The 12,366-nt window shown below is 40.2% G+C and overlaps 1 protein-coding gene across 3 annotated transcripts in view; it reads left to right on the top strand.

Annotated features, from left to right (window-relative positions):
* The window catches only part of LOC137111891 (transcription initiation factor TFIID subunit 4-like), a 78,728-nt gene extending 66,436 nt beyond the window's left edge, over positions 1–12,292 (top strand). For all 3 annotated transcript variants that reach the window (XM_067495132.1, XM_067495131.1, XM_067495133.1), the window contains one exon: positions 10,060–12,292. In XM_067495132.1, the coding sequence (XP_067351233.1) occupies positions 10,060–10,233 (174 nt within the window). In that variant the 3' untranslated portion in view covers positions 10,234–12,292. The remainder of the gene's footprint in view (positions 1–10,059) is intronic.
* Positions 12,293–12,366: the final 74 nt, after the last annotated feature.

Raw genomic sequence — 12,366 nt, 5'->3', positions numbered from 1 at the left:
GCTGTTTTATATGTCTGCTTGATGCTAAAATTGTGTGATTTTGTTGGACTATTTGTATCTCATTAATCCGTTGAATTTGCCTGCACTTTCCTACATACATGTTCACTAAATTCCATTTCCATGTTTGGTGCTATTTAAACAATAGGTAAGATATGATGTGACTGTTACTGGATGTACTAAGCCACTGAATGATATAAGACTTTCTTGTCTGAAGGAAAAGTAATTTTAACAAACTTCGATCTGCTAGTTTAAGCAGAGTGACAACAGTTTGGCTCTGGTTTGGCCTCGAAGCAGCAGAACAACAACATTGCATTTGGCCATGTTTGGCAGGGCAGCTGCCCAAGACTTGACCTCTATTAGCTTTCCTGGAACAAAGAAACCATAAGAGAACCTCAGTGTTTCTGTGTCTCTCTGTCCCATTTTGATTCATTATCACATGTATTTTTTAGATTGCATAAATTATGTATTTGTTGGACTAATGAACGCCCTGCACTGATAGAACTTTGGGAGAGTTGTGAATAGCTGGATACGGCCTCTATCACCCACATCAGTTTTCTGAATACATGTCAGGACAGTTTTGAGTTATGGATGTGGTTTGGCTGAAAAAGATCTGATCAGCCTTTTGGACTTTTTTTATTATTAATTTTTTTATATGCACACTCCTCAATGTCCAGAGAGCCACAAAACGTAAACTTACCTGGCTTGTGTCACTACACACAACTTTTGTTTTCAAGCGTTTATGTATCTGTGTGTTAGGGTGTGTGCTGATATTCATTTATGTTTGTGTGTGGGTGTGTGTGGTCTGACTGGTTGACCACAGCCTCCGCCCCTCCCCCCGCTGTCTTTATTACCTGTTCGACCTATCCTAAGTGCTTTTTTCCTGCTATATAAAGAAACGCATTTAAACATGCTTGGGCTGGCACTTTCTCTTCAGTTGGAGTCTTAATAGAAAGCCGCCATTACACTATGGAAGGCAATGGCTGTGGGTGTATGCTGAAGCTGTTTGGATACCAGGCAGCGCCGGAGGTGTGTTTGCTGGGCGCCGGTGGGCAACTCCTGCAGCCGCCCGCCTCAGGTGCAGGAAGAATTGAGTACTTCCTAATACAAGATGTGTAATTATTATGGCAGACAAGGGTGTGGATTTAAACCAAGTCAATATATAGATAAGCGTTATGTTTACACACGCGCACAGACACAGCTGCCTGGAAATGATGCTGTTGTATGTGGTATAATAAAGCAGGTTGCCAAAATGCTGTGCAGGTAGGGAGGAAGCCTTCTGGGCCTGTGGAAGTGGAATCTGATGGGAGAAATGAGGCCTCCAGGAAGGTGCCAGCAAAACTGTAATGAGGAACTTTTTAACTGAATCCAAATTTTGTGATGTCGCCTGCCATTTTTACCCAACAACCTACCTAGAATGCTAATTTTGAAACCGTAGCACTAAATGTACCAAATAATGGAATCAATGGGCATCTATGCACATCTATACTTGCTGCAGATAGCGTAAAAGTTGTATATAAATATGTTAAAATTGAATGCTATCTACATCCACAGAATCAAAAGGTCTAAAAACTCTTGTCAGTGTCTCAGCTTGTTGTTGGATGTCAAACAATGACACTGGGGGTCATGAATGTTCACAGAAACACTTTTCACAAAAAAAAAAAAACCTCCTCTAAAGTTTTGGTTCGTCTTTGTGGGCCATCTATATAAAACATTAAACTCTACACTTTCCCCAGAAGAGCCTGGATTTTAATCAGACCTGCTACTCAGACAGCCATTTTCCTGCCTTTCATACTTGGCAGGCGTCACATCAGGTGCATGGGGACCAGTGACAGCGGCTCAGGAACTGAGCCTGTGATGGCTAAATTATTTCTATTTGAGATCAAGGAACAATTCATAGTGTGACCCTGTGCTGTAAATGTGCTTTCTAATCTCCTCCATCTCCATATCTACTGTGGCCCCACTGTGCGTTCCTTTTGTTCTAAGTGAAATGTGTCACTGCTCATATGAGGATTTATGTGAAGACTGACAGTTCAGCATACAGCATGTCTGCAGAGCGGTGGGATCCGTCACGCTGCCTTTTGGTCTCTTAACTCATTCCCAAATCAGTGTCTGTTGGTAGCGGGGTTTTGTGTTATTCAGTGCCATGCTATTTTGCTAGCTTTCTCTTTTCCCTAATTAGGCCATTTGCAAGATGCGCCCCTCTTAGTGTGGTCATTTATGTTCGATCCAACTGAACTGATAGGCTTTTGTTAACTGGTTGTTCCTATTTGAAACGTTTTGCGAATACATCAAAGGACGGACCACAAGCCTCATTTGGCAACTTTCTCCCAGCTATCCATCGGCTGCAAAACACCCCGGTGCCTCGATTATTAACTCAGTCACCACCCTCTCATTCAACTTGAATTAAAAATTAAAAACCAGCAGAAATGACAGTGCCACACCATTGAAAGTAAAGTGTTGAAAACCAACAAGGGCTCATTAGCGAGTAGTTCTGAAGACAAGCATTCTGACTTGAGACTCATTACACTTCTTCTATTTAACTCTAATTGGGTTCATTTTATATATGAAATGCTTTGAATATTTAATGTTAAAAAGTTCTACTTCTGGTACTTTATGTAACCAAAGATACTTGGCCTGTGTTAATTGTCCAGGTTATCCGGCAGCTGTTAGCGGTTTCTCAATCTGGTTCTCTCTATAGAAAACGGCAATGAGGAAAGACACTGAACACATTGCTTTGTGGATTATTGATTGGTTCGTGATCTTCAGATAAACAGAGCTGTTTTATAAATCACAACAATTGCAAAAGTATGGAGCTGTGATATTAGCCCCTGTTGTCCTATTCTGATTGCGGACAAAAAGGCTTTCTCTCTATTTAATAAGCAAAATCAACCCATATGTGAGCATAACCCCAAAATCCTAAATAGCAGTGCCAATTTAAGCTTCAGAGACGCAGCTAATTAACCCTTTATAGTATTTAATATGTTGTTTAGCTAGCCAGGCTTAAAGCTTTTTAATTAAAATGTAACAATGTTACATTTTCTTCCTCTGGTTGCCTTCACACAATCTTTTGTTTCTCTCAGGTTGAAAAGAAAGAGAGAGGGTAAGAAAATGCAAGATTGTGTTTCCAGGCAGGAAAGTTTGAAGTTCTTTGTTTGGAAACGTTTGGGGTGCAGCGCACTGTTTAGCTTGGTGACCCTGTGACTGTCTTCTGAGGAATTGCAGGAGCAGCCCTGCAGAATAGTGCTCCAGGGTCAGCTTTCATCTTAGCGGTAACCTGTGGACTTTGAAACTCAGGGCGATGGAATTGCAGCTTTGTCAGTACACTACTAATTAGAAAATTCCTGACCTCGAGCAAGATGTTTTAATTATGTGTTGTGTCAACGAGTTTGCAGATTTAATCCACCGTTGATACACACTCAAGTGTGCAAACTGTGTCGCACATTGTAGTAGATCAAGTGGAATGATGAAGGGGCTTTTTGCTTCATCTTTCTCCGCCTCATGTAACCTTACGTCTTCCCTGCATGAAGTGCCATCACATGCTTAAGTAGCCAAATTAGACGTGGAGTTAATGTGTTAGCTCGTGAAAAAGCTGGTCTGATTTGCCTTGGTTTGTGGGAGGCTGAACAATGTGACAGTATTGTGCTGGGTGTGAGCTCTCTGTTGCAGTGAGTCAGTGTGAGAGAAGGCAGGAAGGGGTTAAACAGAAATTGAGCGGGGATGCTGGGGGCAGCAGTGCTGCAGAACATAGCAGTGTTCGTGCGAAGGCAAGTCATTTCCCGAAACACTGCAGACACATGGCCTGCGGCGCTCTAAAACCTTTGGAGACCAAAATGGCTTGCAGGAGTTAGAAGTAATAAGGTGTTTTTTTGCCTTCTTTCTCCTTGACTGAAATTCTGCACGGTTGCTATGCATTGCCATGGAGCTGTGTAGCTGTTTTTATGGTTTATGTGGGTATTAAGATGCTCTGCAACTGGCCATTTTTGAGATTTGTTGTTCTTTAGTTGTGAAGCAAATGGAAGTTGTTTGCTTTGAAAGTAATTCCCTCATCTTTTGCCATGATCAGAATGCTAGACCTCACTTTCATCTCTTTGTGTTTTCCCCTTTATGCTTTAAGATGTTCTCTGCTGTTCACGAAATGACAAATTGAATAAACCACACATGAGACAATTAAAAAAAAAAAAAACAAACGGCAAAAGTGTTTCACTCTGCTCTATTTTACAAAGCTCAGTGACAATGGCAGCTTCGTGTTTAAGCTTTTCCACAATAAGAGGAACGTGTGAAAGGACTAAAGGCCGCCTGTGTTGGCATGTGATCATAAAGCTGTGCTATTAGTTTATCCTGACCTCTTTGATTATTGGTGGACTGACCCAAAACCCTTTTTCTTCTTGGCTCCCTTTTCTGCTTCAAAGAGAGACTCTGGCATATAATCTGGCTATGTACATCTGTGAATTATTATTCTAATTCTTTATACGTTTATTAGAGCTGAATAAACTCCACATCAAATACATCACTCGGGCAATGTCAGAAAGCCCCGGGCAAATCAGCCGACATCTGTTAACTCTTTCAAAATGGCCTCATCCAGCATGTCTGTGGGCGTAGATGAGCGAGAAAAAGGAGAGGCGAGAGGGAGAGAGGGAGAAAGTCTCTGTTGCTGATTAATGGCGACCGTAGAAGAGGCGTTTAAGGCCGAATGTGGAGATGAAGCAGGGCTGCACTCCCACGGCTGGGCTCCGCACTGTAAACACTGTTAAGGGACGAGGTAGCGTTCCCCGACTGAAATGCGGCGTAGAGGAGAACATGTGGGAAAGCTTTGCTTCCTGGCACATAGTCAGTCAACCAAGTCAGTCACTCAGTCCTTCAGTCAGTAAATTACTCAGCCAGTCATGAGTCAGTCTCGCCCTCAGTCAGCCAAACAGCCAGTTCTTCAGTTAGTCTGTCCGTCGGCAAATCATTGAGTTCCACAGCCAACCAGCATCCATGCAGGTATGTCACTCTGTCAGGTACTTGTGATGAGCGGAGCCTCACCAGCACTACCTGAATTCCTCTGCTAGTTTCTACCAGCACATTTAGCATATACAACTGGACCACCAGATCACGGCTGGCCACTAGTCAAACTGACTAGCATCATACACAAAATCAATCACTGTTTGACCAGTGTCTGCTGTTAATTTTAGAATTATAAGAGCACCACCTGGTTCCAGTTTTTGCTCCGGTTCTTTGTTTAGTTTGTCGACAGTGTTATCCCGATTGTTGTGCTATATATGTCCTCCTTGCCTGAAGCAGAAACACCAGAATTTAAACAGATTTTTTAGCATCAAAGTAATAACAACAATAGAGTAATGTTGCATCATGAACACTGGTCTTGTCTCTCTCCTTAAGTTTGAGTGCTGAGCAACATTGCTGTTTTCCCTTCATCTTGCAGTTTTGGTTGACACAGTATGGTGACCGTTGTGTCATAACGCACTGGTCTGCGCACTACATGTGTGTATTTTCTCACCATGCAGCCCCTGTCTGCAACTTCTGTTGTGAGGAGTGGAGTGCTGAGACAGCAGGTTGGCCTGTGCAGGGGCTGAGTTGCTCTGTGTGCCTGGCAAAGTGGGCCATTAACCCACCGCCCTAAGGTGTGACCTGGGCCAAATCCAATATTGGCTCCAGCATCAAGGCACAGGTGCCACTCAAGGTTCAAAGCCACAGTTCAGCAACAAACCCACCACCGCTCCTGCCCCACCCCCTTTCCCTTTTCTTACATTAAAGGACTGAATGTAAATTCCTCAACACACCTACCAGTATCACTGCTGCCACTGCAGAATTGGAGACAGAGACTTAAAAGCTCCAGTGAGAAACATAGAGAAAACAGAGGAAACATACATTAGTAACAAAATGTCAATTTAGTTAAATCTGAATAAATTTTACTGCTCTCAAGGTACCACTGGATGTTGCTGATCATCAGAGGACCTTTATTTATGTCAGTGGATGAAGTATACAGTCATAATTACAAAGAGTCAAATAGGAATCTAAGTAATTATGCAAATAGGAGCTCTGTGTATGATCCTCATTAGCATTTGTTTATAGTTGTTTGACACAAGATGTGTATGAAACAAGCCTGGAGTCTTGAATGTGGACATAGACTAAAATAGTCCCAGTGCATTTTTGTCCACTCACTGCCACATACAACCATACAACCATTTACATGTACAAACCTACAGTTTCAGTCTTCATCCACTGCTAAAATGCACTTGTTTAGGTAATGTTCCCTGTTAGCTGACACTTTCGTAGATGATGTAGATTTTCTTACATGTCTTAGTAAATCCTTCTGAAAATGAAACTATATGAATGTTATTAGCTTTATAGATTCACATTTTGTTGTGATAAATGATTAAGAAAGCAAGAAAAATTATAAATTTTATATTTGTTGTGGATAATATCATTGGCAATCATTGGCAAGTTTTATCATGTACTATATAAGTAGCCTTATTACATTGTGATTGAATTATTATTACAATACTTTCAACATATGGCTGGAGCCAGAAGACAAGCTCCCTCTCCTCCTTTTTCTTCTCCCCTTGTCTCCTTTCCTCTCCACTTTCTGCTCTTTCTCTCTCTGTTTTTCTCCCTGTCCCCCGCTCCAAACAAGTCAAATGTCTGAAGAGATGTATCGAAATATCCCTGTGCGTTCTGTACGATGGATATGTCATATGACATAATGCCTTCAAGGGCCCATCACAGATAAAATGACAGATGCTGTTTTTTGCCTCATGGATCTTTCTTGGCCAGGCTGATTTTGAGACTTTCAGTTTTGCTCTCCTCCTTTCTGGCTCTCTTTGTGACTCTGCTCCCCTGCGTTTTCTCTTTTCCTCACTTTTTCTTTTCATCCGTGTGACCTCACAAAGCCTGCCATTTTGTTTTTCATTGGATTTCAGACACAATGACTGTGTAATTGCTGGCGACAGGGAAAGCGTGGTCGTTGATGTCTCGCTTTCCTTTTTAACTGACACTCAGCCATCTGCTTTGTTTAGCGCTGGTGTTTACCCCCCCCTCCCCTCCCTTCCCTCCTCCACAGCATGATTTCCTGTGTGTACTGACGAGAAGGATGGTCTCCATAGATACCAACAACAAGGTACCTGTGTTTGTGATGTTGACATTCTTTATGAGGAGGGCACATAAAGATAAAAACAAGAGGCAGTGTTGAGTGAATTCCTGGTTGAGCGTTGACCTTTCTGCCTGTATTTGGATCACTTAAGGCTGTCCCTGTCCCTGTGGCACATCCACTGTGACCACGGCACAACCCTTGCACAGTGGCCCATGGCGACTGCTGTCCATCTATCCAGGTGGATGGATGGCTTTGATTGGTAAAATCTGTGGCCCTGTCGCCCGGCTCACTTGTGAGTGGCAGTAATTGGCATGGCAGTAGTCAGGCTCATCTTTCACATGTGGTCAGCCATGATTGACCTGATTAGGCCAGGGTCGCTCCCCAAAGTGAGGGTCCGGTGCGCCTTAAGGTGACAAGGAGCTGGCTGTACCCACTTGCGCTTCAAGCCAAATCCCTCCTAGCTTGTGAGTATTACTGACTAGAGATGGTAGATGTAATTGAGGTAAGTTGGTGGAAACAGTGGCCTGGCTGTCCTCACTCATCACCCCTGCTGTCCAGGGGTCAGAGAGTGTACTGAACGAAATTTGAGATGAGGCATCGTCATACAGTGTACACAAAGACAAGCATATGAGGGGGCGGGTGCTGGAGGGACTTTGGTTTAGTTCTTGCAAATTCATACGCATCATATGTTTGCAATTAAGGCCTGTCTGTACTGTGTGTTTACAGAGTGGTGCAATCAATGTAATTGTGAGAGGGTGTTCCTGACTGAAATGTTGGTCTTATTTCTCTCTGCCTGGGTTCAAGTGGGCACTCATTGGATTTGTTTCCCAGTGTTTCTCATTTCCAAATGTATATGCATCTCTTGATTTGTATCAGCCTCTGTATACACTCCCTTTTTTTTTATCGTTCTCATTTTTCCTGGATCAAATACAAACAACAAGCGTTCCATTTCAGAGTGAGACGTCAGCTCAGATCTATGTCAGCAGTGTTGTTTATTTAGAGGGAAAATCTGTTCATATTCTGGGCAATGTAAAGAGGCCATAAACACACTTAAATAAAACTGATGGTTTCCCCTGCCACCCGAGCACATCGGCAATGTTCTTCTGAGCCTTATGTTCAACTAGTTTAAGAAAAAAAAAGTCAGCGAATGCTCTGACGCACCTGAAGATCTGGACATTATTAAAGTCTCTTTTTGATCTCATTCATGCTTTCAAGAAGGATTATTTCTCTTAATTGGACGTGTATACTTGCTTGGCGGCCACAGCATTCCTTACTATTGATACTGTCAATGTGTTTGCCATTCAACGATTACTTCATGTAGTGAATGGGAAACATAGTGTGGCTTACTTCTAAACACCGTTGTGTTTCACCATGGAAACTACCAGTTTGAATGAATCACCAAGGCAAATATCTTTTTCTTCGCTGAAGACAAAGTGAAGACAAATTTCCTAAACGAAAAAGACAGAAGACTTAAAGGAAACCCAGAGAAAAGAGCAGGAAATTTAGATCTTACAAAGTGTCAATTATTATAGTTTAAAATTCATTTTAAATTATTGGACAAAAATAAATATAATTGCACAATTATATGATATGAGGTCACTGCACTTTAAATTCCAGAAAGGGGCCTGGGAAAGAGGTAGGGTTCACATTTAGCACCTCTGAAGGTCACATTCCAGTCATATACTGGAATATTCCATTGTGCCCCTAGTTAGTTTCAGGATTCCTACACAGCTTTGAAAGAGTATGGAAAATCTGTTTCATTATCTCCATGGAAGAAATGTTGAAATGGACAGAAACAAGTCTACAACAATGTTAGTGGCTTTACGAGGCTGAACTTAATTACGACAGTGCATTTAGGTAAATGTGATATTCTCACAATTACAGTTTGTGATGTTAGGAATGCCTCTTGTTTACGATGTTCAGCATATTTGCGTGTTAGCATAAAAAACTAAAGGGTGATGGAAATAGCATTTGTTTTTCAAACATTTAGACTTAAACCATAAGAATCAACACATTTATTACAAGTACTTCTCTCTAGAGGATATGAATATCTGTGATCAAATGTACAGCACTTGATGTGATATTGCTCTCAAACACCCATTTCAACCTTGGTGGTACCACGGGAAACATCTGGGTCACCAAAGTCGTAAGAGTTTTCCTCTGGGAACCATCAATATCTATTCAAAATTTCATGCCAATGCATTAAAGGTCGACTTCACCCACTTGCACACCATATGGTTCTCTTTGAGGAGTACATGTATATGAATGTTATTAAACTTCTCTCTGACTTCCCTGTATTAAAATATTTCAGCTTGTAGCCATAAAATATGATGTAATCTGGAGAGGTTTTTCAGTTCAGATGATGTCATCTGAAGTTCTGGAGGAGCAGGTTGACCACAACTAAAGCCTCCAAAGTATGAGCAAAGATGACATCATCGCCTCCAGATGATGTTGTCTTTCTGTGTTTTAAAACATGTTTTAAAAAACTGAAAGCAGAGGAATTTTTTTATTAATCAGTCATTCATATACTCCCCAAACTACAACCATTCACTGAGGTTGGATCAAACAACTGACTGGCATTTCCATCCCCAGAGCCACGCTAACAGCATGGCCTACTTGCTATGTCCTAGCACTGTAACTCAAAATTTCTATGAAGTTGTTGAAATGAAAATAAAGAATGCATTTTCTTTAAACTTTTTTGTGTTTGTAAGAGTGTGGTCAACTGCCTATCACAGTCTGAGCTCATCTTCTTTTTGATGCATAAATATTACAGTTGCTGCTGCTGAAAACGTACTAGTAATAGGTTGACTTGTATGTGTATGTTGTGTCAAAAGGCAATATAGTATTGTAAATGTGAAAATATTTTGAGTTTTTTTTTCCCCTTGTACTTTAGGCCCTGAAAGGTGTGGAAAGCCTTAAGTAATCTTGTTTGAATCCCTTCATCTCACCTTTTTGACATTTTTCTGCAGGTTTCAGGCAGCACAGCGGGCTCCCCAGCCAGCTCCTCCGCCCCGTCCACCTCATCGCGCCAGTACACTCGGCAGCGCATCACTCGCGTCAACCTCAGGGACTTAATCTTCTACATGGAGCAGGAGAGAGAGACCACCCACTCCCTCCTCCTTTACCGTGCCCTGCTCAAGTAGCCTCTGCTCCACTCAGCACCCACCTCAACCTCCTCCTCCTTCCCAGCCACGTGCCTTCAGATCAGATCTAATGTTTCAGCTCTGTGTCTCCATATGTACTGTAGTGACGTTTGATGTAGCTTTTAATAAGAAGACAGAAGAGAGAGAAAATATTACAAAAATAAAACTGTTGTTCTGTGTCTTCTCTGTTTAGCTTAATGGCGTGTGGTTTGAACATTCAGTTTAAAGGCCATATCAATATTTGAAGTTGGGTTTCTTAGAGGAACAGTGTTTTCATGTCCCAGGTCTTGTTTCAGAACTTGTTCTTTGTATGCTGGTTAGTTATTTATTTGACATCACTGGCAGAGGCTTCAATGAACCACCTCAAAGTAAGGTTTATTTGCGTTCACACCTCGATACAGCCTATGATCCTCCACAAGCTATTGTTGAACATAGTTCACCGAATGTAGTTTAGCTGATTTCAGTAAGAGACTTTACAGATTTCTATATTGAGACATTTTAAACCATTAAGATTCCAAATAACAGCATCACATTCAATTTCCTTATTGTATGTGTAAATAGTTCGTTTTGAATTATTTTACAGCATGTATAATTTCTCTCACGTGTAAGCTTTGTAAGAAAGGAGTAACTCGTGTCAATATTATTAAACCTGATGTTTTGTAAAATCATGTGCTTTGAATGATTAAAATTTAGATTCAGTTCACCTGTAGATTATTTGTTATAACACGAAATCCACTTAACCCTTACAAAAAGATAATTTGAAAAAACTTGGTCTGCACTATGACACCAGTTTCTTATTGGTTGCCCTTGTCGAGAGAGTCAGTCTTTTTTTTTTTTTTTGGAACTCACGTTTTTTGAACATTGTTTTAATAATTAGATGTTTGAAAGTTATGTCAACTCTTCAACATAACTGGTTAAGAAATGAAGTTTTGGGTCAGAGCCAAGTGTAACCTCATCTAACAACAGACATTCCTTTATCTGCCCCATCACTGTAATAGCTGCACACGAATGATGTTTAAAAGATTTTAATTATTGTCAAAGAGGTCTCAGGAGCCTGTTTTGGCCCTTTCCTCTCTAATAACGGTAGTACTTGAATTGTTTAGTACATAGCACTTATATTTGTTTCTATCCAAAATTAAATACCACAGTAATATTTATCTCTGTAGGGATGCAGATGTATGAATCCAGCCCAAAATTGATTTCTAATTTCTCCTCCCCTTTTGTTTCTCTCTTTGTGTTTCTGACTGAAGACAGAAATGGAACAAAATGCCTGCTTTTTACATGTAGTCCTGCATTCTCGCCTTTTTGTTTTAGTTTTTCTTCTTTTTTTTAAAACAAATCCAAATAGTATTTTGTAATATTGTCCTTTATGTTTTTTGTTATATTTTTTTTAATTTAACTAAATATCTTGGCCTCTATGCAGCTTTTCTTGTCATACTGAAATGTATTTAAATATAGGTGACATTTGAAATAATTGTTGTGCGTTGTAAATTTTGACAGCACTTTTATAATATCTTTTACCCGACAACTGAAAGCTATCCCTGTATTATAATAAAGTCTCTTTTAAGTAAAAAAAAACAAAACAATATTGCCAATTTCTGTCAAATGACAATTATTTTTAACTTAACTTTAACTTTAATTAATATATTTCTTTTGGGTTTCTTTTTGGATTGGCTTTTTGCTTAACACATTTTCATACATTTTATCTCCAAGACTCCATGTTTTACAAACAAGCACAACATTATCTATTGTGATGATTTGAAATGATTTTATTAATGATTCTTATGGGTTACGGTGGTTTCACAGGAGGAGATTTCTACTATTTCAGCTTTTTAGCCAAAATATTAGGACGTTATTACTAATGTAAGCAGATTGGAGAAATAACATTTCAATGTAAAAATAATTTGTAAATATTGTTTACAAAACTATGTGTTTATTAGAACCACGTTATTTTTGGTAAACTCTTGTAAATATCTTGAAAATTTCCTGTTTGTGTGAAAAAACAATACTTATGTATTTGTACCTATTTTGTAAAGGAATAAATAAGCTGTTTACTAAACTGAGCAGATTCTGACTTAGTCCATTTCTTCTTCAGTTTTCCTATAACAGCATGTGGGTTTTAACAGGAATTAA

The sequence above is a fragment of the Channa argus genome, chromosome 2 (genome assembly GCF_033026475.1).
Source record: "Channa argus isolate prfri chromosome 2, Channa argus male v1.0, whole genome shotgun sequence".
Classification (NCBI taxonomy): Eukaryota; Metazoa; Chordata; class Actinopteri; order Anabantiformes; family Channidae; genus Channa; species Channa argus.
The sequence above is the reverse complement of the archived record's forward strand: the minus strand, read 5'-3'. Positions and strand labels throughout refer to the sequence as shown.